Source organism: Arabidopsis lyrata (genome assembly GCF_000004255.2).
Source record: "Arabidopsis lyrata subsp. lyrata unplaced genomic scaffold ARALYscaffold_4, whole genome shotgun sequence".
Taxonomy (NCBI): domain Eukaryota; kingdom Viridiplantae; phylum Streptophyta; class Magnoliopsida; order Brassicales; family Brassicaceae; genus Arabidopsis; species Arabidopsis lyrata.
This window is the reverse complement of record NW_003302552.1, coordinates 14,414,593-14,440,210: the sequence shown is the minus strand read 5'-3', so window position 1 is coordinate 14,440,210 and position 25,618 is coordinate 14,414,593. Positions and strand designations below refer to the sequence as shown.

General features: G+C 35.2%; 7 protein-coding genes, 1 long non-coding RNA gene and 1 pseudogene across 9 annotated transcripts in view; 6 read left to right on the top strand and 3 right to left on the bottom strand.

Annotated features, from left to right (window-relative positions):
- Positions 1 to 97: 97 nt before the first annotated feature.
- LOC110229282 lies at positions 98 to 883 on the top strand (annotated as a pseudogene).
- LOC9317202 (protein JASON) lies at positions 554 to 4,203 on the bottom strand. Its single transcript, XM_021028715.1, has 8 exons — positions 3,742 to 4,203; positions 3,556 to 3,604; positions 3,394 to 3,479; positions 2,536 to 2,756; positions 1,594 to 2,329; positions 1,414 to 1,505; positions 1,164 to 1,276; positions 554 to 879 (listed from the first exon to the last, which is right to left on the bottom strand). The coding sequence occupies exons 1-7, from the start codon at positions 3,817 to 3,819 to the stop codon at positions 1,186 to 1,188; spliced, it is 1,353 nt and encodes a 450-aa protein (XP_020884374.1). The 5' UTR covers positions 3,820 to 4,203; the 3' UTR covers positions 554 to 879; positions 1,164 to 1,185.
- A 3,738-nt stretch (positions 4,204 to 7,941) lies between these two features.
- LOC9317201 (gibberellin-regulated protein 12) lies at positions 7,942 to 9,257 on the top strand. The gene is made up of 4 exons (XM_002881088.2): positions 7,942 to 8,156; positions 8,247 to 8,291; positions 8,494 to 8,524; positions 8,628 to 9,257. The coding sequence occupies exons 1-4, from the start codon at positions 8,094 to 8,096 to the stop codon at positions 8,807 to 8,809; spliced, it is 321 nt and encodes a 106-aa protein (XP_002881134.1). The 5' UTR covers positions 7,942 to 8,093; the 3' UTR covers positions 8,810 to 9,257.
- Positions 9,258 to 9,688: 431 nt separating this feature from the next.
- LOC110229354 lies at positions 9,689 to 10,609 on the top strand. The gene is made up of 2 exons (XR_002332750.1): positions 9,689 to 10,161; positions 10,258 to 10,609. It is a non-coding gene; the product is annotated as an uncharacterized LOC110229354 (long non-coding RNA).
- A 422-nt stretch (positions 10,610 to 11,031) lies between these two features.
- LOC9317200 (DExH-box ATP-dependent RNA helicase DExH6) lies at positions 11,032 to 17,568 on the top strand. The gene is made up of 14 exons (XM_002881087.2): positions 11,032 to 11,289; positions 11,501 to 11,591; positions 11,692 to 12,022; positions 12,173 to 12,247; positions 12,368 to 12,412; positions 12,584 to 12,677; positions 12,802 to 12,860; positions 12,961 to 13,086; positions 13,327 to 13,379; positions 13,646 to 13,679; positions 14,162 to 14,251; positions 14,335 to 15,339; positions 15,450 to 16,541; positions 16,631 to 17,568. Exons 1-14 carry the CDS (start codon positions 11,175 to 11,177, stop codon positions 17,318 to 17,320), a joined length of 3,900 nt encoding a protein of 1,299 aa, XP_002881133.1. The 5' UTR covers positions 11,032 to 11,174; the 3' UTR covers positions 17,321 to 17,568.
- Positions 17,569 to 17,691: 123 nt separating this feature from the next.
- On the top strand, positions 17,692 to 18,944 carry LOC9315347 (oxygen-evolving enhancer protein 2-1, chloroplastic). The gene is made up of 4 exons (XM_002881086.2): positions 17,692 to 18,039; positions 18,122 to 18,354; positions 18,435 to 18,485; positions 18,576 to 18,944. Exons 1-4 carry the CDS (start codon positions 17,796 to 17,798, stop codon positions 18,834 to 18,836), a joined length of 789 nt encoding a protein of 262 aa, XP_002881132.1. The 5' UTR covers positions 17,692 to 17,795; the 3' UTR covers positions 18,837 to 18,944.
- Positions 18,945 to 18,979: 35 nt separating this feature from the next.
- On the bottom strand, positions 18,980 to 21,440 carry LOC9317199 (pentatricopeptide repeat-containing protein At2g30780). Of its 2 annotated transcripts, XR_002332964.1 has the most exons (3): positions 21,047 to 21,440; positions 19,694 to 20,881; positions 18,998 to 19,599 (listed from the first exon to the last, which is right to left on the bottom strand). XR_002332964.1 is itself a non-coding variant. In XM_021030090.1 (2 exons), exons 1-2 carry the CDS (start codon positions 21,305 to 21,307, stop codon positions 19,784 to 19,786), a joined length of 1,359 nt encoding a protein of 452 aa, XP_020885749.1. In that variant the 5' UTR covers positions 21,308 to 21,440; the 3' UTR covers positions 18,980 to 19,783. The 2 variants fall into 2 exon arrangements, 1 of the variants encoding a protein (XP_020885749.1); XM_021030090.1 differs by having other exon boundaries at positions 18,980 to 20,881.
- Positions 21,441 to 21,789: 349 nt separating this feature from the next.
- Positions 21,790 to 23,637, top strand: LOC110229389. The gene is made up of 3 exons (XM_021029405.1): positions 21,790 to 22,388; positions 22,574 to 22,779; positions 23,380 to 23,637. The coding sequence occupies exons 1-2, from the start codon at positions 21,868 to 21,870 to the stop codon at positions 22,692 to 22,694; spliced, it is 642 nt and encodes a 213-aa protein (XP_020885064.1). The 5' UTR covers positions 21,790 to 21,867; the 3' UTR covers positions 22,695 to 22,779; positions 23,380 to 23,637.
- A 1,692-nt stretch (positions 23,638 to 25,329) lies between these two features.
- The window catches only part of LOC110229281 (pentatricopeptide repeat-containing protein At2g30780-like), a 2,145-nt gene continuing 1,856 nt past the window's right edge, over positions 25,330 to 25,618 (bottom strand). The window contains exon 3 of the mRNA XM_021029051.1: positions 25,330 to 25,507. Coding sequence (XP_020884710.1) covers positions 25,330 to 25,507 — 178 coding nt within the window. The remainder of the gene's footprint in view (positions 25,508 to 25,618) is intronic.

The window sequence follows — 25,618 nt, the reverse complement described above, 5'->3', positions numbered from 1 at the left end:
TTTATTCGTCCTCATCTTCGATTTATGTGTTGATTTTAATTACTTATAAAAATATAATTAATGTTTGCATTAAGTAATTTTAATTCATTCAGCTTATATGGTTCAGTTACAAATATTAGAGTTTGGGCTTTGGGGTTTCGTTCGATTTTGAGGTGAGAAATTTCGGTCTGGTTCGGTTATAAATTTTTTTCTAACTAATAGTAACCTCTGTTAGTGAATATTTCAGGGAAATCATGTTGGAGTACTCCAAACGAATGATGAAGTTAGGAGAGCTAATCTTTGAGCTTTTATCAGAAGCTCTTGGTTTAAAAGCTAACCACCTTAAAGAGCTAAATTGCGCAAAGAGTTTGTCGTTGCTCTCCCATTACTACCCACCTTGTCCAGAGCCTGATCGAACCTTTGGCATCAGTTCACACACAGATATATCTTTTATTACTATTCTTCTTCAAGACCACATTGGTGGACTACAAGTTCTCCATGATGGTTACTGGATAGATGTTCCGCCAAATCCCGAAGCTCTTATCGTTAACCTCGGAGACCTCTTACAGGCAAATACTTTTAAAGAAACTTATACACCCAATCAAATCTTCCATGTTTTGACAAATCTCAAAACGTTTTTTTTTTTTATGGTTGCTTATAACAAACGATAAGTTTGTAAGTGTGGAGCACAGAGTTTTGGCAAATAAAGGCGAAGATCCTCGCAGTTCAAGCGCATCTTTCTTCATGTACTCCATACCAAATGAGCAAGTATATGACCTATTAAAGAGCTTCTATCTGAACAAAACCCTCCCAAGTACAGAGACACAACCACGACCGAGATGGCGAGACATTACTTGGCTAGAGGACTCGATGGGACTCACCATTGCTCCACTTTAGGATCTGAAAATAATGGTGGATTCAAATCTTAGAGAATCTCTACAATAAAACTACAAGAATACATGTGGTAGTATGTCTGTTTCACATATATTATTGTCTATCCAATAATCTATAGACTTAAACCATCAGTATCATAACTACTTCATTTTGTAGTTCTTGAGTTGAGATAGATACTGTGTTGATTTCTAGGTACTCTATACATTTTCTTCTGTTTTTATTTTTGGTATGAGTTTTAGTTAAAATATTTGTTCATGTACAGACTAGTCAAGATCAGAAGAGTATATTACCTCAGTGGACACTACTCGATGTTCAAAAGGAAATGACTGACATAGATTGCGCCGAATGTCGCAGATGTGATATAGCTGTGTCCCTTTCAGACTCTTCCACTGTTCCAAGTCTCCTGCAAAATAACATGTTTATGCATTATTGGTTACTATCTTCACATCCCAAAATTGTTTCAGTGTGATCTAACAAAAACATAAGCACATTTCGAATTTTCATATATCCCACTGCATAAGGAAAGAGAGACATATATACCTTGGAGGAATGAAATCTTGACCACCTTCTTCTGAAAGTGCCATCTCTAATCTCTCTTCGAATGGTGTTGCGTGCCAACTCACTTTCTGGTCCTGCATTATAAAAACTAACTCATACATTCATAATAAATGAGAGGAATGTGCAGAAAGCTTAGAGATTCCGAAAGAAACATGAGAGTACCTCTTTGTACTTGTTTGTAGAGTTTGGTATCCCATTACCATCCCACCATTTGGCTGAGATTTGTGATTGCTCTTTCTCATTCCAATGCGCAGCAACCATTCCAATGATAGGTCTGTCTCCAGGAGTTATGGAGAAGGCCTCCATGTTTTTGTTACTCTTTTTTTTACTCTGCTTCACCCAAGGAGAGCTACTAGTTTCGAGGTACCTTTCATCTGAACTCTCTACCAACTTTCCCTCACAAATTGTTGATGTGGGAGATTCATTTTCTATCTTCTCTTTACAAGCTTGAACTTTAGCTTGTTCTAGGCTCGCATTTGAATCTTTTGGGAGCTTACATAAGGAGGCATTTTCAATTAGATTGGAAGCTGAATGCACAAAATGCGACCTGATTCTAGGTCTCTCTCTTCCTGCTGATTCCATATTTGCAGGCAAGATGGTTCCAGGGGTATCACATAGCTTCAATGAGGTCAGATTAGGCGAGGTTGCTGAGATAAAAGTTTTTCCAGCCATTTCAGGTTTCCTTGAAGTGCTGTTTTTGGAAGAACTAGAAGAGTGAGATTGATCAAAGTCTATTTCAGACCGCACTGACTTTGTCTTTTCTGTAATGTTTCCAGCTTTGAGTGTCGCCTTGCCGGTTCTATCCACCTCATCCCTGAACACAGTACCAATGCTTTCTTGACTAGCATCACTAGATGCAGAAGAGATCCTTGCATTGTTCCGGACATTGGTCAAGCAACTGATATTGACAAAAGAAGAAAAGGAGTTAAATCCCAGATCTATGGAACCTCTAAAACTTTTTGCCTGATGTAAGAATTTATGTTAGGATATGCAAGCAATCATGCCAGTTCTCGAAATTTGGAAGGAGAACTAAGATTATTTAACTTAACAAAAGATTAGCTAAAAGATATATTTATCTAGCAAAGTAACAATTAGCAGTTTCACCTGCTAGGAGTTTGCTCTGAAGTATCTAATGATCTTCCCATTTCTTCATAGGGCTCATTCTTTTTCTCATCCAAGTGAAACACTGCATCAGAGTTACTGGAAATCCAAGAAGGGGAAGACCCTAAATGTTCACCACCTTGAGGGGTTTCCAGTTTATTGGATGCTTTCCTAATTTCAATCGGTGTCGCTGGTATCTCGCTGGAAACTTTAAGAAACTGTGCCTGTTACTCCACAAGTAAAGCAAAGTGAGGTTAGGTGGCAATCAAATTGTGTTTTACATGCAAACTAATATATCTGCCAAGTACTAAGCGTCATCTTTAACTTGAGAAGAATAACTCAGATAATTTCCTCAGTAAAGATGCAGAGACTAATGCAAATTAAGCATTGTGATGCATGGATACATAAGCTACATTCATCCAAATAAGCATTTTTGTGAATATGTTCTTTATAAATAATTGAGTTCTAAACCCAACACCTGAAATAACTAAGCACAGCAAAAACAGAGGAAAATAATATCAAATATATAAGGATGAAAAGAGACAAAAAGAAAACAAAGCCAAAGGTTGTGAAATGTACAATGTATTCATGATAGAAGAAACAAAGTAATAGAGTCTAGACAAACCTCATCAAAAAACATAAAACACAGAACAATTCTTCTAATTCCGCAAGAAGAGCTTTAGCTCAAGAATCACATATAAAGCAAAATAAGGACGTGTCTCAACTCAAGCAAACATAATCAACCGAGAATTCCAGTAAAATCAGAAAATTGCTAACTAATTTCAAGGAGACAAAGTCTTAATCGTGAGTGATTAGATTCACAGATTTCTTAGCTTTGATTTGTCATTTGTAGTAACATACCTCATCTTTCAGATCTTTGTCAATATGCGTAGAATTCAAACTAGATCCCTCTCTGTCATCATGACAAGGCGACGAAGCTGCGTTCTCTACCAAATTAAAAAAAAAAACCTTTGTTTAAAACCATAAGAGATATAACATCAAATCAAAGAAGAGATTTATCACCTTCAGATAGAAACAAAGCTGACAAACGATTCTTCGACTCATGACCTCTCTGACAATCATACAAAAAAAAGATGTTAATACTGAGAATTAAGAATGTTCACAAGTGATTCTACTTCTGAGGATTGTACCAGCTGAATTGCAAAATATCAAAAGATCTGGAAAACAGAAGGAAACGATGAGAATTACGTTGGATTTGGCTTGAGAGACGGAATCATTCGTAGATTGGTCGTCTCTAGCACGAAAGCAACCGAAGAGACAACCCATGGCTCTCTACTCAACAAGCCAATCCGTCGCGAATTTTATAGCAATTATGAAGCGTTTCTCTAATGTCGTAATTTGAATTTTATTGGTGGTAAAAAAGGAACAGCGATGGAGGAACCTACCTACAACATAATACTCAATGAGGAGGGAAAATATTTTCCCGAGAAAGTGAGAGAGAAAGAGAGTGTTGGTGATGGTGGTGGTGGGTCTGAGTCTCTGAGTCTTTTGTTTTCAAATTTGAAAAATCCCAAAAGAGCTTTTGCGAGAGATGTGTGTGTGTGAGCTTCGATTTTGAAATGGCATCAAATTTCGAATTTATTATTTAATGTTCATAATTTCGTACGTTTTCTACACTCGCGGGCGCGTGTGATCCTACGTGGGCCAATCAATCCTCTTCGTTCGTTCTAATATTTTTAGTTCTTTTTGATATGAATAATAAATACTTCGATCTATATATTTTTGGGAAAAAACTCGAAAAATCTCTGGTTTATTTTTTATTTGGATGTTTAATACCCAAATTTTTATGGTTGAAATAAAAAACACATAATAATTAAAATATACAATTTAATATTTATAAAAATCTAATGTTGTTATTTTCATACTTACGGTTTTATAAAAAAAACAACCACTTTTACCCTTACAATTAAAATAAATCATTAATTTTAAATGATGTGACAATAATTTTAAATTTTATTAGAATAAAAAATAATTTATATTTATATTTCGTTTTACTAAAATTATTTTCTTTATAAATTTCAAAAAAAACATCTGAATAAATGAAATAAAAAATGTCGAAAAAGAAAAAATAGGAAGAAGAATAGAGAATCGAATAAGATGTCGACTGAGTAGTATGCATTCCCAAATTGTGTTTGTTATTCTTTGTATCCTTTAGCAAAAATCGATTAAGAACTCAATTTGATATCAAACCCAGAAATTTTGGTGTTATTAGAGAAGATATAAAGCTAGGAATTCGGAAAAAAATAAAATAAATCCCGTTATGAATAGAAATCAACCGAAAGCAAAACACATAAATCATTGCTATTGAAATTAATCTGAAGAACTTGACGATTTGAAATCGAAAATAACAAAGGCATAGGACCAACCAGTCAATTCTCTCTATTTTTAGTCAAATCTCTTTCTTTTCCAGATTTGTTTTTTTTTTCTAATTTATAAATAAAATAATAAAATAATTTTAATAAAACGAAATATAAATATTAATTATTTTTATTCAAATAAAATTAAAATTATTGTCATATCATTTAAAATTAATGATATATTCTAATTATAAGGGTAAAATTAGAATTTTATTTTTGTTATAAAACCATAAGTATGAAAATAACAACATTTTATTTTTATCGGTATTAAACCGTATATTTTAATTATTATGTATTTTTTCTTCCGATCAAAAAAATTTGTGTATTAAAAGTCTAAATAAAAAAAAGAAACGAGGGTTTTTTCGGGTTTTTTCCCATAAATTTTTGAGTCAATAAATTCAACAACAATTTTCTAATATTTTTAGCTATTTCTAATGTCTAGGCATAAAATCTGAAATCCGAAATCGAACCGTAGAGTCACAAATTATGAATTCTTTTATCCAAATTATCCTAACCGAACCAGATCCGAAGTGAAAACCGAAAAAATTTCTGAAAACCAAAATAAAATTATAAATCCAAAAATATTGGTTATATATTTAGTTATAATTTTATACTCAAAAATACTAAATAACAAAGATATCCGAAATAACTTAGGTATCCAAAAAAAAAAAGTTTTATTTATTAAAATTATACATTTTTGCAAAATTTAACCAAATTTTAGTAAGATTAGACCAATTTTTATTCAAGTTGAAAAATTTTTTACTTCTTCCTTTTTCCTGAAAATCGATCGAATCCGACCCTATCTGAACCGAAAAGTCATAAAATCCGAACGGATAATAAACTCTCATATTCGAATTATCCGAATCCAAAAAAATCCGATCTGAAATCTGAATGCCTAGGCCTAACTGTAACATTGAAAAGAAAAAAAAAAATTGTGATTGTGAGTGTGAGTAGTTTGTATTGAGTCTTAATGTTGATGTTTAGTGTTGAAACTTGTTTAATGTTATACTTGATGAATTCAGATTGGCTTATTGCACTTAAGATGTTTGTAAAAAAATTTGAACCGACTTAGCTATAATAAGAATTGATGTGAAGATGTTTTGTGAGTTCAATGGAGTTTACTGCCATGGATGCTAATTATTCTATTTTCAAATGAGATTTTAGCAAATTTAGATAATTCAAGTTGATTAGTGCCTTAAAAGATTAGTTGTAGCTTACTGATGTATGCTTTAGGACTATGTTAAGTTAGACGCTTGCACCATTTTAATAATTGATTCATGCTATTTTAGTATTACTGTAATCGATTGGATGTTTTAATTATCGTCTAATTGGTAACTATTTTTTTTTTCTACTCTTCTTGCTTATTCACTTGTTTAATTTTAGTTTCTTGTTTAAATAGTTTCTTCAGTAATTTAGGAAAATAAAGAAACCATAAATCGAATCTAGTCTAGATTAAGTTGTGAGATCTCATAAGTTTGATAGATGAATCCTTTTTAGTTTCTTGGGATTCAGTATCCAAACGTGAGTTTGGTGTGTAAATATTTTTTTTGTTCTCATGGGATTTGATACTTATGTATTAACCTACACTTCTCATGGGATTCCATACTTATGTATTAACCTTACAAAATCCTTTGAAAACCCTTGTAATAAATCTTTTAAGATTTTTGTAAATCTTTCTAAAACTCTTATAAAATCCTTTTAAAATCATTATAAACCCTTGTAAATCCTATAAAAACTTTTGTAAAATTTTTTAAAACTCTTTAAAATCTTAACACTTAAAAACTCTTTTTAAAACCCTTATAAATCTTTTTCAAACCTTTGAAAACACTTGTAAATCCTTTCAAAACCCTTATAAATCTTTTTAAACCCTTTTGAAAACACTTGTAAACAGGGGCGGATCCAGAACTTATTTTAGTCCGGGGCACAATTTTTTACATAAATATTTTGTTTTATTTTTTATAAATTTAACTTATTTTCTTCTATATTTTGAAAATTTTTCACTACTATTTCATTTATCATTTTGAAAACATATGTTTTAACAAAATAAACTAAACAATGGTTTAAAATTTGTTTAGCTCGACGATACCTAATATCTCATAACTAACGTTTTCACTTAGCATTTATGTAGTCTAAGGAGACATTTGCTTCTTTTTTTAGTTGGCTAATAAGACATTTTTAATGTTTTCTTTGTATAATAATGTGGTGTATTATAGTTATAACAATCAAAATTACTTGAAAAAAAAAGAGTGTAGGGCACGTGCCCACCCTACTCATGCCGTAGATCCGCCACTGCTTGTAAATCCTTTTAAAAAAACCCTAGTAAATCTTTAAAAACCTTGTAAACCCTTATAAAATCCTTTAAAAATACTTGTAAATTCTTTTAAAATACTTTTAAAACACTTATAAACCTTTTTAAAATCCTTTCAAAACACTTATATATCCTTTTAAAAGCTCTTTAAAACCCCTTGTAAATCTTTTAAAAACTTTGTAAACCCTTTAAAACTTTTTAAAACCACTAATAAAATCCTTTTAAAATCCTTGTAATTCTTTTTAAGATCCTTTAAAAACACTTATAAATCTTTTTAAAAATCTTTCAAAACACTTGTAAATCCTTTTAAAACCCTTGAAAAACCTTTGTAAATCTTTTAAAATTCTTGTAATTCCTTTTAAACCCTTGTAAACCCTTATAAAATCTTTGTAAATCCATTTATTTTTTAAACAAAAAAATTTTGGCGAAAAATATTTGTCAGAAATATTTTTGGGAAAATTAATTTTTGTCATTTTGTTGTCTTAATTTTTTTCAAATAGGGGTAAAATGGTCATTAAAAATTTAAAAGAGGGTTTCTTTGACAAAATTAAATTGAAAGAGGGCATAAATGAAAATGGCTAGAAAAAAAGATATTTTAGAAATGGAGTATCAAAGAAAGGATATTTCTAACAATTTCAAAAAAAAAAAAAAAAATACATTATTTTATTTCCAAAATTATTTTAGTCAAGAAAACACATGTTTGAATAATTAAATGCTCCAGTGTCAACATATAGTAAATATTTTATATTTGACAATTTCATGATATCTTAAAATACCTTCTATATTATGCCAATGTTATTGGTTATAAATAGATTTAACATTGACCCTCAAATTTATTAAAAAAAAATATCAAAAGTGAAAGGAAAGAGAATAAAATGATGAAGCTCATAGTTTTCTTTGTTGTATCCAGTTTGTTGTTTTCTACTCAATTTTCTAATGTAAAAGTTAAATATTTGTTTTTAAGCTTTTGGTTTATGATTTCATCGAAATTAAATTTTCTTCAATTTTTTTTTTCTGTGTGTGTATAGGGTGAGGAATTAGAGAGTTCAGCTGATGCACCAGCAATCCACAAGGTATATTTTAATTAAAAATATCAAATAATGAATAATAAATATAATACAAACAAGAATATCACATACACAAACATTTGATAAATTTATTATTTTTATTTTCAAACTAGATAATTTTAGTATATTTTTATTAAAAAAATGTATAATTTTATTTTATCCATTGATTTCCATTCCAAATTTATTTACGTTATCCAACCAATTTCAGACGGGAGGAGAAGGCTCACTTCGACCTGAAGGTAAATTCTTAATTTTTTTTTTGTTTTTTCTTTATGTAGTCAATGATTTATCAAATCATAACTTAAATAATTTAATTAATGTTGTTCTATATTTTTTTTGTAGAATGTCCAAAGGCATGTGAAATTCGATGTTCAGCGACATCTCACAAGAAACCATGTTTGTTTTACTGCAACAAATGTTGTAGCAAATGTTTATGTGTACCGTCAGGAACATATGGACACAAAGAAGAATGTCCTTGCTACGATAATTGGAGGACCAAAGAAGGTGGACCAAAATGTCCATGATAACAAAAATTTATATATGAGGTCAAAATAAAATCTATTGTTATCTTTCATGAATAAAATTTATGTTGGCCATCCTTGTTATAATATGAAGTTTTCTTCTATTACAAAACTAAAGTTAAAATGCACACATAAATTAAAGGGAAATTTGGTTCTAAGTTCCAACAATTCCATAAATTTTAATTAGTCAAATAACTTAAAATAAAAAGAAAATAATTTAGTATCTAATATCATAATTAACACTTTAAAAGTTTAGTTTTCAAATTGAATTATTTGTGAATATTAATAATAAAATGATTTCTCTTTCCCCTAATTTTTTTCTTTAAATCACGGACAATTTAGACTTTCATTTTCACTCTTACAAACACATAACATGTCCTCTTTCAGTCTCATCCAAAAAAAAAATGCAATTCCCCCTTTCCTTTTCCAAACCTTTCACAACAATATCCCATTGTATTATAGCTAAGATAATTATGAACATTTTAAAATGAGCTTATTTAGGCCATGTTATTTTTTAATCGTGGTTGGTTTACATATGAGCTCATTTTAAGCATGGAACAAGTACCCCAATTGGCCAACTACACATTACATATAACATTCCTTACTTATAAGATTTTGCTTATCTACATACATATATAGATGGAACATTTTGGAGCGTAAAGTAAATGGGCCTTAAGAAGAAGTCGGCCGAAGCATATTTCTTCATTGTTACAGCATTTCAAATCTTTGATTTCTGCTTTTAAATTTTTTTTTTATATCCAAATAATAAAAGGGAAATTTGCAAAAGAAACACAAAAAAATTTATAAATTAAGAAACTAACACCTAACAAAAAAATGGGTGATATTCTCTATATTTTATATATTAATTCCAATTATGCCCTGATTGAACAACACGTTTTTCACCTATCTCTCTTCTCTTTTCTCGTCATTTTTTTTTTCAGAGTTTCTTGCTTTTTGTTGAATTGGATTCAAAATCTGGCCATCTCTTCTTCCTTTCTCTGCCGCTCTGTGTTTCATATGTTTCTCTCTCTCTCTCTCTCTCTCTCTCTCTCTCTCTCTCTCTCTCTCTCTCTCTCTCTTAATTTCTCGCGTCTCCTTCATTTTCTATCCTTCTCACAAGCACCATGTGAACTCCCATTCGATCCATCGACTTCTAAAACCGAATCTATCTGATTTGTATCAACAAGCATCGATTCATAACCTTTGATGAGTAGGAATGAGAGATCAGAACTATATTGGGAACCATAGATTTGATGCAAATAGTATAGTATTTATCCAAAATTTACTAAAGAGTATGAGTCTTTAGTAATACTATATCACTTTTAGATACAAAAATTGACATCTACGATTTGTAGGTATTGCCTTTGCAGTTTGATGTAAATTAGAGAATAAAAGTTTCTGATTCTGAAATTGACTGCTTCTTTTTATTGTGATGCAATCTGGTGTTGAAGATGAATAGATGGTGATGAAGTGAATGGATTAGAGTCGCAGTCGCCACCACCACCACGACAACCACCACTGCAATACCACCATCACCGCCGTCCGCCATCGTTGCCGACACCACCATCACCACTCCTTATCTCATCTTGTTTTCTCGTCCTCTGTTTTTACCAAACTCACAAACGCTCAGAGCAAAATCATCACTCTCTTTCACGCGTGTGTCCACACACTGAAACAAATATGAAGGAGTATTTAGACATTTTATCTCCCATATGTATTATTTACTTAATTTACCACATTGTATTATTGAGATTATTACGGATTTTGCCCTTTTTTATAATGGCATTTATGGATTTTGCTATTTTTGAATAGTTTATGGATTTTGTCCTTTTTAACACTTAAAAATGTACGTATTTATAATTTTTTTTTGTAAAAATACGTACATTATACCAAATACTAAACCCTAAGAACAAATGGAACCGACTAAACCCAAACATAACGAATGAAACGCATGTTAAATCATATTTTTGGAGCCTAAAAAAGGGCAAAATCCACAAACTATTCAAAAAAGGGCAAAATCCATAAATGCCATTATAAAAAAGGTCAAAATCCGTAATTAATTCTTGTATTATTTACTTAATTTACCACATTGTACTGCTATATTCTTAAATACTTTATCAAAATAGGTTAGTTTTGCAAAAGACCCATAATAAAATGAAATGAAATAAATTTTCATTTTATGTAATCACCGAAAAAAAAAAAAAAAAAAAGAGGAGAAGGCGGTTTATAATGCAAGCAAACTCTGGAAGGGCAAAAAAGAAACTCATCTAACAAATTTCGAGGCTTGCTTCTTGAATCTCTCAAGAAGCCGTACAGTTTCTCAGCTCTCTAGTGGAGAGAGATAGAGAGAGAGCAAACCCTAATAGCGATGGGGAACAAGAGATTCAGGTCTGATAATGCAGCAGGGAAACCAACTTCCGTCGAAGCTACTAGGATTTGGGCCACTAAGGTCATCGAAGACTTTAGAGCCTCCGGGAACGAAGGTGAATTTAGCTCCGGGAACCAAGTCTTCTTCTTTGGATTCTAATTGTTTTCTGTTTTGACTGATTCTTATCAGAAATGATTTATGAGTCTTTGAGCCTTAGATTGATTAGAGAACGCTCTAATTGTGCTGTTGGATTGAAAGACGCTTCCTTTTTTTTTTGTTTTGTGTGGGGAAAATTGATTGAATTTTCATTGCATTGTGTTGTGTAGTTTACACGTTTGAGCATAATCTATCAAATAGCGAACGTGGAGTCATTCATCAGATGTGCCGGAAAATGGGTATTCAATCGAAAAGTTCTGGGTGAGTTACTTTACAGTGTTTTGGGTTTGAGAAAGTATTCATTTTCTATGGTTTAAGACTTGAGAGTCTTGTTTCTGATTCTCTTGGATGCTTTTAATAGGCGTGGGGAACAAAGGCGTCTTTCAATATTCAAAAGTAGGCATAAGAATGGAAAGAACAATGAAGCCAATGAGAAATCAAATAAAGAGAAGCTCAAATGTGTGTCATTTCCGCCGGGATCAGATGCTATTCTGCAGGAGTTATTTACTCACTACCCACCTTGTGACGGAGATACCGCTGCAACATCGTTTAACAAGTACTCTGGTAACAAGGGTAAACAAGGACAATGGAAAGATGATTTTTTCCGGAAACCACAGATTAGCAGTGAGGAGATTCTAGAAAAAGTGGCATCTTTGAGTTCTAGACTTAAAAAGGATAAAGCTCTTAAGGAGGTTAGGAATATTCAGTTGTTGAGATGTGTTTCTTTTGTTTGAAAGGACTGTAATATTTGATTCTGTATCCAGAATACAGATTGAGATGTTATAAATCATGTCAAGTAGCAGCAAGTGAAAGGAAATTCTTTTTGTTGATTTATGTTACAGATCTCTAAGATGCGGTCGAAGCTTCCCATCACATCCTATAAAGACGCAATCACATCTGCAGTGGAATCCAATCAGGTTCTGTGAAGTTTTTGATATGTTATTTGTTAGAATTTACTAATTGTATGGTTATGCTTGCTGTGGTGATTTCCACTGCTTGAAAAAGAATTCATTATATATTCTTAAATCTAAATGCAGGTTATTCTCATTTCTGGTGAAACTGGTTGCGGGAAAACTACTCAGGTGTTTGTTACCCCTTGTTTTTTTGTAGTTCAGTAGAATGATCTCCTTAGCAATTTTGCTTACTGTAAGCTGAGATTGTGATATTAGCCATGTAAAGAGTATTCAGTTGAAATTGCCTTCAATTTTTTCATTCTCGAGGTTTCTCAAGTGCCACCATTGTTTATGTTTTAGGTGCCTCAATATCTTTTAGACCATATGTGGTCAAGCAAAAGAGAAACTTGCAAAATTGTTTGCACCCAACCTCGTCGAATATCCGCCATGTCAGGTTGAATTTTTTTACTTATTCAGCTATGTATCCTTGTTGATCTTTTGAAATTGCAGTTTTAATCCACATATACGATGTATACTGCTCACTTCTTACTTACTGTTTTTTAATCCCTGTTTTGAAGTTTCTGAAAGAATATCTTGTGAAAGAGGTGAAAGCATTGGAGAAAACATTGGTTACAAGGTTAGTAATTTGTTGGTAGACACTTGCGTTTGTACATGAAAGGGGGTTGTGTTTCAACATTGTAGACAAGTGCGCCATTGACTTTATATGTAAATTTCAGGTTCGACTCCAAAGCAAAGGTGGAAGGCACTCATCAGTTGTTTTCTGCACGAATGGCATTCTCCTGAGGGTGCTTGTAGGAAAAGGCTCTGTTAGCAGTGTTTCCGACATAACTCACATCATTGTGGTACTTTACATATTTCTTATCTGCTCCGCTATCATGTGTTCATTAAGTACGTGTTTCATATATATGATGAGTATTGCCGGAAAATTAAATTGCTTGAATAAATATTTATGGCATTGTCAACTGTCACTATGACAAGCCTTCTTGTTATTGTTTGTCATCCCAGATCCTCTACCTTTCACCTTGGCTGTAAATTTGATTATGTAGCTTTCTACATTGATCATTGCGTGAATGTCTTTGTAGGATGAAATCCATGAAAGAGATTGCTATTCTGATTTCATGTTGGCAATAATAAGGTAGACATCCTTGCCCTCTCAAACGTTGAGTTTCTCAACCTGTCAATGTGTCTATCAGTGAAATCAAGTCTATGTGACCTAAAAAACTGAGGTTAAGGCTATTGTTCAATTGTTGCCGCACCATATATTATATGCTAAATAATAAACTGGTACACATGTATTTATCTTCTCTGATGCTGCACACCATGAAAGAGGATAATTAATTTATTTTCTGTGGGTGTACGACAGAACTCATATGAATTTGCGATTCTTTTGTTGATTTGCAGGGATTTACTTCCATCAAATCCTCATCTCCGTTTGGTTAGTTAAGCTCTATGTTCCTCTTTGCTTTTCACTGCAATGATACACTTATAACAAGAGAACAAAAATGAAGAAGGATTGGCTATGTTAAAATTTTCTGTCGTTTACTAAATAGAAGAGGGGAGGGGATTGAGTAGAGGGGATGACTCTATACACCATCTCCGAAAAGAAAGGAAAGAGAGTATGGTTTGTATCTTTAAAGGTGTCTCCTTCCCTCCGGTTTTAGAAATAAAAAGACGACGCAGCACAAGTGTCGAAATATCTTTCCTGTTATCTTTTTGTGTTTGTGAAGTAACATTCCTAGAATTTTGAAAAAAAGATACTTAGTTGAAAGTTCACTGAGGACAAATGAACTCGGACAAAATTGTGTACATGGCCTAAGAACCTGAGATAGCTGGACTTGATGGCTTATTAAACACCTTTGAATACGGCCTGACTACAGTACTATATAGCTGATTTTTTGAAAACTTCTGGACCAACAGATTCTCATGAGTGCTACACTTGATGCTGAGAGATTTTCGGGATATTTTGGAGGTTGCCCGGTTGTCCGTGTCCCTGGATTCACTTATCCAGTTAATTTCTCTTTTACTCTCTATTTCTCGAATTTGGTAATTCTTTTGTGCCCAAATGTAATCTCCTTGTATTGTGTCTACAGGTGAGAACCTTATATTTGGAGGATGTGCTCTCTATTCTGAAATCAGGTGGAGATAATCATCTAAGCTCTGCCAACTTGAGTATACCAGACCACAAGCTTGATTTGACGGATGAAGATAAACTTGCTTTAGATGAAGCAATCATCTTGGCTTGGACAAATGACGAGTTTGATACCCTCTTAGATCTAGTTTCTTCTAGAGGAAGTCATGAGATCTACAATTATCAGCACCAATCAACCTGGCTAACACCACTAATGGTCTTTGCTGGAAAGGGCAGGATCAGTGATGTCTGCATGCTCCTATCATTTGGTGCGGACTGGAACTTAAAGTCTAAAGATGGTATGACTGCGTTAGAATTGGCTGAAACAGAGAATCAACTAGAAGCTGCTCAAATAATCAGGGAGCATGCAGACAATTTCCAGTCTAATTCTCAGCAAGGACAACAGTTACTTGATAAATACATGGCGACAATCAACCCAGAGCAGGTCGATGTGAGTCTTATACAGCAGTTAATGAGGAAAATATGTGGCGATTCAGAAGATGGTGCCATTCTTGTTTTTCTACCTGGATGGGATGATATAAATAAAACAAGACAGAGATTACTTGATAACCCTTTCTTCGCAGATAGTGCTAAATTTGACATTATATGTCTTCACTCAATGGTTCCAGCAGGGGAACAGAAGAAAGTTTTTAATCGCCCCCCTCGAGGTTGTCGTAAAATCGTGCTTGCGACAAATATTGCTGAATCAGCAGTTACCATTGATGATGTGGTTTATGTGATAGATAGTGGCCGGATGAAGGAAAAGAGCTATGATCCTTATAATAATGTTTCAACTCTCCAATCTTCTTGGGTATCAAAAGCAAATGCAAAACAGCGTGAGGGTCGAGCAGGCCGCTGCCAACCTGGTATTTGTTATCATCTCTATTCTAGACTTCGGGCAGCCTCTATGCCAGATTTTAAAGTTCCTGAAATCAAGAGGATGCCGGTAGAAGAACTCTGCTTACAGGTACTGCTCCTCTCATTTAATTTCTAGTTAATAGCAATCGTCTCTATGTGGCGAGCCGTTCATGCATAAGTAATCTCTTACTGATCACTGCCCTTCGATAACATTTTCAGGTTAAGATACTTGATCCAAATTGTAAAACAAATGATTTCCTTCAGAAACTGTTGGACCCGCCTGTTGATCAAAGTATTGCAAACGCCTTAAGCATACTACAGGATATTGGGGCCCTGACACCTCAGGAAGAGCTGACAGAACTAGGAGAGAAATTTGGTCATCTCCCAGTTCATCCTCTGATTAGCAAAATGCTTTTCTTCGCTGTATTAGTAAACTGTCTGGATCCAGCACTTACTCTGGCATGTGCAGCGGACTACAAGGAACCATTTACTATGCCTATGTCGCCAGGTGAAAGACAGAAAGCTGCTGCTGCAAAACTTGAACTTGCATCACTTTGCGGAGGTGACAGTGATCACCTTGCAGTTGTTGCTGCCTTTGAGTGCTGGAAAAACGCAAAAGAAAGAGGTCTTTCGGCAGAGTTTTGCTCTCAGTACTTTGTCTCTCCAAGTGCTATGAAGATGTTGGATCAAATGCGTAGCCAACTTGAGTCGGAACTTAAAAGACATGGGATTATTCCTAACGACATTTCTAGTTGTAGCCAAAATTCGCGTGATCCTGGTATACTCCGTGCTGTGCTAGCAGTAGGATTGTATCCTATGGTGGGAAGATTGTGCCCAGCTTTTGGTAATAATCGAAGAACTATAGTAGAAACTGCTAGTGGTGCCAAAGTCCGTGTGCATTCGCTGTCAAACAACTTCAACTTGTCGTCTAAAAAGTATGATGAATCTTTAGTTGTTTTCGATGAGATCACTCGTGGAGATGGAGGCATGCACATAAGAAACTGTACTGTTGCTCGTGATCTTCCTTTGTTACTTGTCTCAACAGAGATAGCTGTGGCTCCTACAGGGAGCAGTGATTCTGATGATAGTGGTGAAGAAGAAGAAGAGGAAGAAGAAGTAGGAGCTAATACTAATGAAGACAGAATGGACATACATAAAGAAGAGAAAAGGCGTGGAGCGAAAATGATGTCTTCACCTGAAAATTCAGTCAAATTGGTAGTTGATCGCTGGCTGCCTTTCAGAACCACAGCCCTTGAAGTTGCTCAAATGTACATTTTGCGGGAAAGACTAATGGCGTCTATTTTATTCAAGGTGGGTTTATAAACCCTTAAGCTTAAAACTACTCCATACTTCAAGGGTTCTTTTGATTTGATTTCCAACTGTTTATTGGCATTTTGTAGGTAACACATCCACGGGAACATTTGCCGCCTCATCTCGGAGCTTCTATGCATGCAATAGCTGGTATTCTCTCATATGATGGTCAAGCAGGACTTTCATATACACCGGAGTCTATGGGACCAAAACATTCAAGGAATGAGATGTATGATACTGGTGGATGGGAAGAGAAACCAAACTCTTTCCTCAACTCTCTCTTTTGGTCTCTGAGTTTGAAAGAGAACAAGCATCCAAGTCACATGAATAGGAATCGGCAGCATAGTTTCAACATGGCTCCAACAGAAGCTGCATCAATACCGAGGCAGCAAAACAATAAGCAAAGAAATCCCAAATCAGCAAACAATACTGGTTCAGGTAAGAAAAAAGAGAAGATGTTTGTTAATCCCACCAATGGGATCAACCAGCCTGAAGCTGCTTCTACGGGTAAGCCATCAAAGCACAAATCAGGCAACAGTTCGGGTGCAAGTAACAAGAAAGAGAACATGCCTTCTGATCAGGCCCGCGGGAATAAGCAACATAACACAGTTCCAAAAGAAGCTGCCACACCAATGGCGAAGAATCAAAGCAGTAAGAAAACGAAGACCAGGTCAGGCAACAACTCGGATTCGGGTAAGAAGAAAGACATGTATGTTCCAAAGATAGATATCCACAAAAGGCAACGCGAAGACAAAGCAGAACAGAAGGGAGATGCATGAAGATCAATTGTTTTTGGGTCCCATGAAAGCAGAGGAATTGATGATGTATAAACAATATATGTTTGGATCCATTTCACTTCGGTGGTTTTTGGCCCAAAGTGCTTTTATTTATCTAATCATGAAACGGACTTTTTACCGGTTTCATGCTGCTCTCATGTTTTCTTTCACTATCAAATCGTTTGCGGTAGTTTCTACAGTATAGATGTTGGACTCATAAAGACTCTTCTAGCAGTTTCATTTTACTTCCAGTGAGATCATAACCATTACAAACATCTAGAAATTCATTCAGACCAAAAGGATCACTGCCACGTGGCACGATGGAGCACCTATACAACCTTATCCCGACATCCAAACAGAAGATGCTCCAAAATCCAAAAACCAGCCAATGAACACAAGTCTTTTCTCTTAAAAACACTTTCATCACTTTTGGTCTTCAGGTTGCAACAAGAAAGAGAAAGAGAAAAGAAAAGAGAGAATGGCGTACAGCGCGTGCTTCTTGCACCAGAGTGCACTTGCCTCCTCCACCGGACGATCATCATCTTCCTCGTCGTCCCGTCACGTGTCCCTCTCAAGACCCGTCCATTTAGTATGTAGAGCTCAACAGTCTCAGGAAGACGATAACTCTGCTGTTTCCCGCCGTCTTGCTCTCACCTTACTCGTTGGTGCTGCAGCCATCGGATCCAAAGTCTCTCCTGCTGACGCCGCCTATGGTGAAGCCGGTATGTATGATCCCTCTTTCTCTCTATACATGTCGATCATATCAATGAGCATCATGAAGCAAATCTTGATTGTGTTTTGCAGCTAATGTGTTTGGTAAGCCAAAGAAGAACACAGATTTCCTGCCGTACACAGGAGAAGGATTCAAAATCCAGATCCCATCAAAGTGGAACCCAAGTAAAGAAATTGAGTATCCAGGACAAGTCCTAAGGTTCGAGGACAACTTCGACGCCACCAGCAATGTCTCTGTCATGATCACTCCTACAGACAAGAAATCCATCACTGATTATGGTTCTCCTGAACAGTTTCTATCTCAGGTTTCACTCTGGTTTTATAGCAAAAAAGTTCAATCAGATGATAATCACCACAACTGATGATATGTTTCTGGTTTTTGCAGGTGAATTATCTCCTGGGAAAGCAAGCTTACTTCGGCGAAACAGCCTCTGAGGTAATTTCTTATTCAAGTTAGTGAAGGAAACTGCTGTAGAGTTCAAACAAGAACCAATACCTTAAAGATTGTTACTGTTTTTTTCTGCAGGGAGGGTTTGATGCAAATGCAGTAGCAACTGCAAACATTCTTGAAACATCTACACAAGAAATCGGAGGGAAACAGTACTATTACTTGTCGGTTTTGACAAGAACAGCTGATGGAGATGAAGGTGGGAAGCACCAACTGATAACAGCCACTGTGAACGGTGGAAAGCTTTACATCTGCAAAGCACAAGCAGGAGACAAGAGGTGGTTCAAAGGAGCTAGGAAGTTCGTCGAGAATGCTGCTACTTCCTTCAGTGTTGCTTGAAACTGAATTATAAACATTAATGGAATGCTCTGTTTTCTGTTGTCTTCTTCCTCATTGTCCCTTGTATAAAAAATGGATCAAGTACACAAAACAAGCATTTGAGTACTATGAAGATTGTTCAACATTCTATGACAAGAATTGAATGACAAAGAAACAAAGAATTTTAATAAAATCAAAAGCTCCATGGCTTATTCGTGAGAACTTGTAAATTAGTAACCTAGGTCCCACTATACTGAAACATCATGTGTAGCTGAGCTATCAGGTTTCCTTAAAATTACAAACAGGGCTCAAGCCTAAACAATAGAGCAGTATGTGAATCTAAGACAAGACTGTTGATAGCCTAACAACAGATAATTTAACCTTAGAACAATCTGGAAACTGAACCCAGGGGTGGCAGAAAGAGAAAGCCACTGCAACATCAGCCAGGTTTCTCTTTAAGGAAATAACTTCACTTGGCAGAGCCTTCAGTAAGAAGGAAATCACAGCTCTTCTAATCCTATCAGCAAGAATATCCAGATAGCGGAGGCACTGTTCTTCATGGCTCTGTTTTACTGGGTTTCTCATCTATCAACAGGACCAAAATCTGCCATGGACATTTTAAACTCTGCCCGTAACATGTACAACTATGGCAGAATAGTGACGGTTGAGTCACTCATGACGAGAAAATAAATGTGGGCTACTCTCATCCCAAAACCCCTAATGACAGATCATGGAAGCCTATCCAGCATCTTTTATTCAGCCTGATGGAGCACAGTTCTACAACCTGATTGATAAAAAAAGAGACCTAATGCTAAGCACAACCCCCTGGTAAGTCACTATAAACAGGAGACTTATGCAAAGGCAGAAACAGCACTAACCATATGATACTCTGTTTGGTACAGCGCACACCTGATAAAGACACTGAACAAATCAAAACAACAGAATTCTTTGCGCAAATTGAAGTTCATCTAAAGCCCACGTTTCAGCATCATTCCCTTCACTTTCTCAGCATCTGACTCCATTCCATGATTTTTATAAGCCTTATACATAATGGCAAACGTTTTAGTCACAAGCCCATAGTTAGTCTCTGCCATCTCATTTAAAACACCTTCCATTTCTTCAAAACGTTTTTGGGATCCATACATCATGATCTTACAGTGGTAGAGAGATCTGCATAGTTTCCACCCAGCAGACTCAGCACGCTTGACGAAATTAGCAAGATTGTCAACTTCATTAAACCTGAAGTAAGCTGCAATGATTGCCCGCATAATACTTGACTTATTAACACATGTCTTATGCTCAAATGCCTCGTTGATTTTACTCTCCATTGCTTCCACAATGTCTTCTTGAGCATATAGTCGAATCAAAAGCCCGTTCAACCAAGGAAGATATTCCTCCCCAGAGAGAAGACTCAATAAATTTTCAACCTTTTGGACTCTATCCTCAACAGCTTTCTTACAATATGCACAGATCATCGCTCTGACCAAAGGACTACTGTTTACACCAACCTGATCTTTAATCACTTCATACATTTCTTCCATCTTATTCAAATTCCCAGAATTTGCATACCCACGAAGCATTAGCTGATAAGTATCTGTATCTGGCTCAACTAGACCCCTCTTCATTTCTTGAAAAGTAGCTTCCATTTTATCCCAATTCCAGGCAGTCATGTAACCAGCAATCAGAAAGTTGTAAGTGACAGAATTGGGAGAAAGCTTCAGTTTTTGTAATTCTTCGAAAGCTGCTTCCATATTCTTTACCATCAGAAGTCTACCATAAACAGATACTAGAATATTATAGGTCACAACGGTCGGAGCACAATGCGTTTGCCTCCTGAAATCTTTAAAAAGCGACTGACATTCATCAGCAAGCCCGTTCCACATGTAAACACTCATCAAAGCATTGTAAACTGAAGCAGTCTGACTTCGTTTCTTAGCCGCCTCATCGAAAAGATAGACTGCAAGGTTAATATCCCTAGCTCGACCCGCAATTTTGATTCCTTTCGCATACTCCTCCGATGTCAAAGGGATACAGTAATCCTTCTGCCCTCTCCTCCACTCTAAAACCTGAACATTAACATAACATCAAAACCTAAGAAACAAACTCAACTAATCGACAGTGAAGCTACATTCTTTCCCACAAGAACAATCCACTAACGATATACCAAAAGACCAGGGCAGAGGCAAGATTCAAACTTTATGGACTACAAGAGATAGAAGAAGAAAAGAAACCTGAAGAGCTAAGTAATGACGAGGAAAGAGTTGATCCATAAGCTCCAAGATCCCAGCACCATCACGATAACTTTTAAACAACCATTGCCCTTTTTGATCCAAAACGTTTTGGAACTTTTCCTTACTATTACCAATCGTTAAAAGCTCGTCTTTTAAAATCGAAACCCTTTGAACCAAATCAGTGTGATGAGCTGGTAAGCTAGTTACACGGGTGAATTTGCCGATAATTTGACTGCTGAATTTCATAAAATTCGATGTCATGGATTACAAATTCTCTCTTTGGATTGCTAGTAGACAGAATCGGATCTGCAAATTGTGCAGAGCCCCCCAAAATTAGGGTTTATGGTAGGAGAAGAAGAAGAAGAAGAAGAAGAAGAATAATGATAAATGAGGTTTTGGGCCTGAGGCCATAGACAAGAAACAATGGCTGGAATGCCACCGATCTAATTTTCATTTTTGAGAGAATTAAAAATAAAGCAATTTAAATCAGAAAATTATGAAAAGACCAAAAACCCATGCGACCCAACAAATTTATCCGGATCCAAGCCCATCAGACCCAAAACCATTTAATTTAGAAAACGAGATTTCAAAACTTAATTGTTTGTTGAGTTTCTCCTTTTTTTCCCCTTTACTCAAAAATCAAATCCCTAATTTCTCATTTTTTCCCAAATCGAAAATCAACAAAAATCTTCTCGAATTCGTGGAATCGAAGTGAAATTTCGTCGAGTTCGTCGTCGTGGGAGTGTTGTTTCGTCGAGTTTGTCACCGTGGGAGTGAAATTAACGGAGTGTTCGTCCCCCGATAGTAATCCTTTGAGAATCATGCCGCTGATAGTAATGGCTCGTGTTAAAGACGGTGATGGTTTGGTATACGAGTCGACGGAGAGGCGTCGGAGAGAAGAAACCGCCGGAGAAGAACCACCAACAAATGCTTCGAAGTTTGAGACTCCAAAAGGATCCGCGGAGATGGAAGTTGATCTGATAGAACCACCAACAGATGCATCGAAGATTGAGAGTCGGAAAGGTACCGCCGACATGGAAGAGGATTCCGAGAGTAAAAAAGAAACTCCGAAAGAAACTACAATCGATAAGACCGAGTTGGCCCGAGAGGCTGAGCGAGAGAATGATCCAACAGAAGGAGTTGGTGGCTTGAATGGTTCAGGAGAAGCGTCCATAGACGCAGTAGAAGGAAGAGATGGGCCAGAAGCAGAAGAACCTCTCAGAGAAACGGAAAATGTAATTGTAATGGAAAAAGGGATAGTCTCCTCACGAAGCGTCGCATGCGTCAGCAGCAGCAGCCTCCCAGAGCTGGCCTCGACGAATGTTGCCGTCATTGAGAAAGAGTAAGTTCCCGATCTGAATTTCGAGACAATTGTGCGTGACTTTTTGATTTGGATCCCAGGATTTGATTATTTAGTGATGTATCTTTGTTTGATTATTGGAAAAAGTGAGGCTTTGATTCTAGATACACCACGTTCAACTAGTGTGTTGTGATTGAATTTTAATATTTGTAATTTGGTTTTATTAGTTGGAACGACGGGAAAAGATTAACAACGAGATTTATTACCATGTCCTTCTTCACATGTAATGCCTTCTGCTTCTCCATGAGATATTGGTGCACCTTCTCTTGTTCCAATTCGGGCTTCTAGATCATCTATCAGATCCTCAAGCTCTAGGTATGGTGGAAGATCCAATCAACCTGCATATTCTATGGAAGGTGATCTGAAAAATGAGGTATGCGTTCTTACTTGGCATTGTGCACTCATGGTCATGCCAATTAGATAGAATTTAATGTCCGTTGTTTCCCATGTTTTAAAAATCCATGCCGGGCTTGCTTGATGAATGTTGATGAGGATTATGGTTCTCTTGTATTGAGATTTAAGAAAATTGTTTGGCTTTACTTTGCCATTGCTTTGATCTAGAGGATAAAATGAACAAGCTTTGGGTCAATGATTCATAGGTTCTGATTTGTTTAGAAAGTATGAAACTTTTTAGCGTGAATCTATCGGTTATGAAGTTTTGATTTCCGACCTGAGGAAGTAGATGACATTAGTTCCTGGATGAGATTTGATCCATATGAAAATCTCTTAGGCACTAAGTAGGAATCAAAAAGTCAGAAATAAGTCCCATTCATGCTTGTCTTAAGCTATGATCGCCCTCCATGTGACAAAATTGTTGCATTTTGGGTTTCCAAAACTACCATTCTGCTCTTTTAAAATTCAGCCTAGCCATTGGCCAGCAATGGTTTCACTTTTTCCTTTAGTGTAGGACCTTTGTCTAGGCTTCTTGTTTCATTCATTCATCTGCTTGAATTGGCTGGTTTTGGCTTTGCAGTGTTGCTCTGTCAAAGATAGAGAATAAGTGGAAGGAAGAGCTTGATCAAGAACTAGAAAGAAAGCGCACAAGTCAAGTCTTTTTTGTGACAATCGTGATTGTACACTACACGTACTTGTGAATTAAGATTGCACATGACTTATGTTTTTTTTATTTCATTTCTGTATTTTGTTGTGTTGTAGATTAAGAACATATTACTACATGTTTTTGTAAACTAAAAAAAGATTTAGATTATATTTATGTTAACTTGGTTTTGTAGGTACAACTAGTCTATTTAGGTACAACTATGTGTATGAGTTACTTATAAGAAAGTACAAGTAGATCACTTTGGTACAACTAAGACAATTAAAAATAACATTTAAAATTTTTTTTTTTTAATAGATTTCAAAGAAGTAGAAAAATAATAATTAAATATGATCCACGTAAGCAATCATTTTTGGCGGCGGGATATTATTTTTAAATCATCACACGTGTGGTAAAGTGGGCCAAAGATAGCATGATATTAATAAAAAATTGTTTTGGTTTAAACATAGTTGTGCCTAGTTGTCCAGTTGTACTCTCATATTCATAGTTGGACTTTAGCGATTTTTGTGTATTTCCAGTTGGACTTTAATGAAAATTAGTAATTTCTAGTTGGACACATGATATTACACTTTTAATTATCATTTAGGAGTTTTTCATAATACATTGTTCAGAAAAACTTAGTTTTCACCTCTTTTGCTTCATATGAGATGATCACTTACTAAGTCTTCCTTATATTAGAAGAAGTATTTTATGTGAAAATAAAAAATTTGTTACAAAATTTATAAATTCTGGTTGTATTAATTTTAAATACTCTATTTATATTTGAAGATCTTTTTTGGGGAATTTCTTATATAAATCTTAATTTATAACTTATTATTATTTAATTAAAATCATAATACAATGAACGTGGTTGAACTAGTTGAACTAATAATATATATTAGGAAAATGATAAATTTGATTTTTATTTATTTAAGATTATTGGTTTATAGTTCAAGATGTTTTTGGAATCGTTATTAACTCTAATTTATCGTTTTCATATTTGTTGTATACAAATATGTATATATTTATGGTCTTAGTTGTACCTAGTCGAACCTAATCGTACAAATTTGACAAATTCAAATACATATATGTTCTTAGTTATACTCAGTTGAACCTAGTTTTACAAATACGACAAATACTTATATGTAAAATGGTTATCAAATCCATCAGGAATTTTTTTTAATTAATACTCATTTATCTTCCACAATATCATATTTTATTTTGAAATTAAAATACCCAAATTATAATAACCAAATCTAATCCTCTATTTGATATAACACAATCTCACTAACAGACCAAAAAAATTTAAACAAAGCCAACTTCTAAAAGTCAAGCTGGAAATTTTCTTCTTAACATGTGGTTTCGATGACAATGTGATCAAATTTGATTAAATCTCCACGAATGGTACATCATAAGCAACCATTGTTCACCATGATTATATCATCCGAGGAAGAAGAGTGGCTCGCAACCAGAGATCCATTTCATCTACAACATAAAGCTAAAACATTTCCTTGAGAAAGAAATTGACTTTCACATCTCATTTTCTATGACTGCTATACGTTTTCCATGATTTGAAGTCAAAATATGATTTAAGAGAGATGTATGCAGATACTTACGAACAAATATATCAGAAGTCGCAGGAGGACAAATTTTACGATTTTACACAGTACATAAACACGAATTCGATCACATATCTTTCCAGAACCGAGGAACCCGGTGATATCTGTGGCGGGAATGCGAGTATCTTGGTTAAGAATAGTTGTGGCATCTTGCTTGATCTCCGAGCTCGGTACAGAGGAAAACGATTTGAGAAAGGGTTTGGAGGAATCCGATTCTCGGGAAGTGAAGCTATCGAGGAAACTAGAGAGACGATTAGAGAGCATATGGCTAGCTCTCAAATGGATGAGTCGACTTCACAACTAAGAGGAGAAGCGGGTGTAGACGAAACAAATGGCGAGCTCTTAAACTCGATTTCGATCCAACAATGGAAGAAATAAAAGAAGCTCCTGCGCCGGCGCCGGAATTAATGTCGGACAGAGAATCGAGCTCAGCAGCTCCGGAGAATCTTCCGTTTGTCGGGGGAGAGATGACAGAGATGGAAAAAATGAGATTGGATCGGTATTGGTTTCTCTCAGCTCGATTTTGATTTTTTTTTTGTTTTAAAAATTAATTCAAT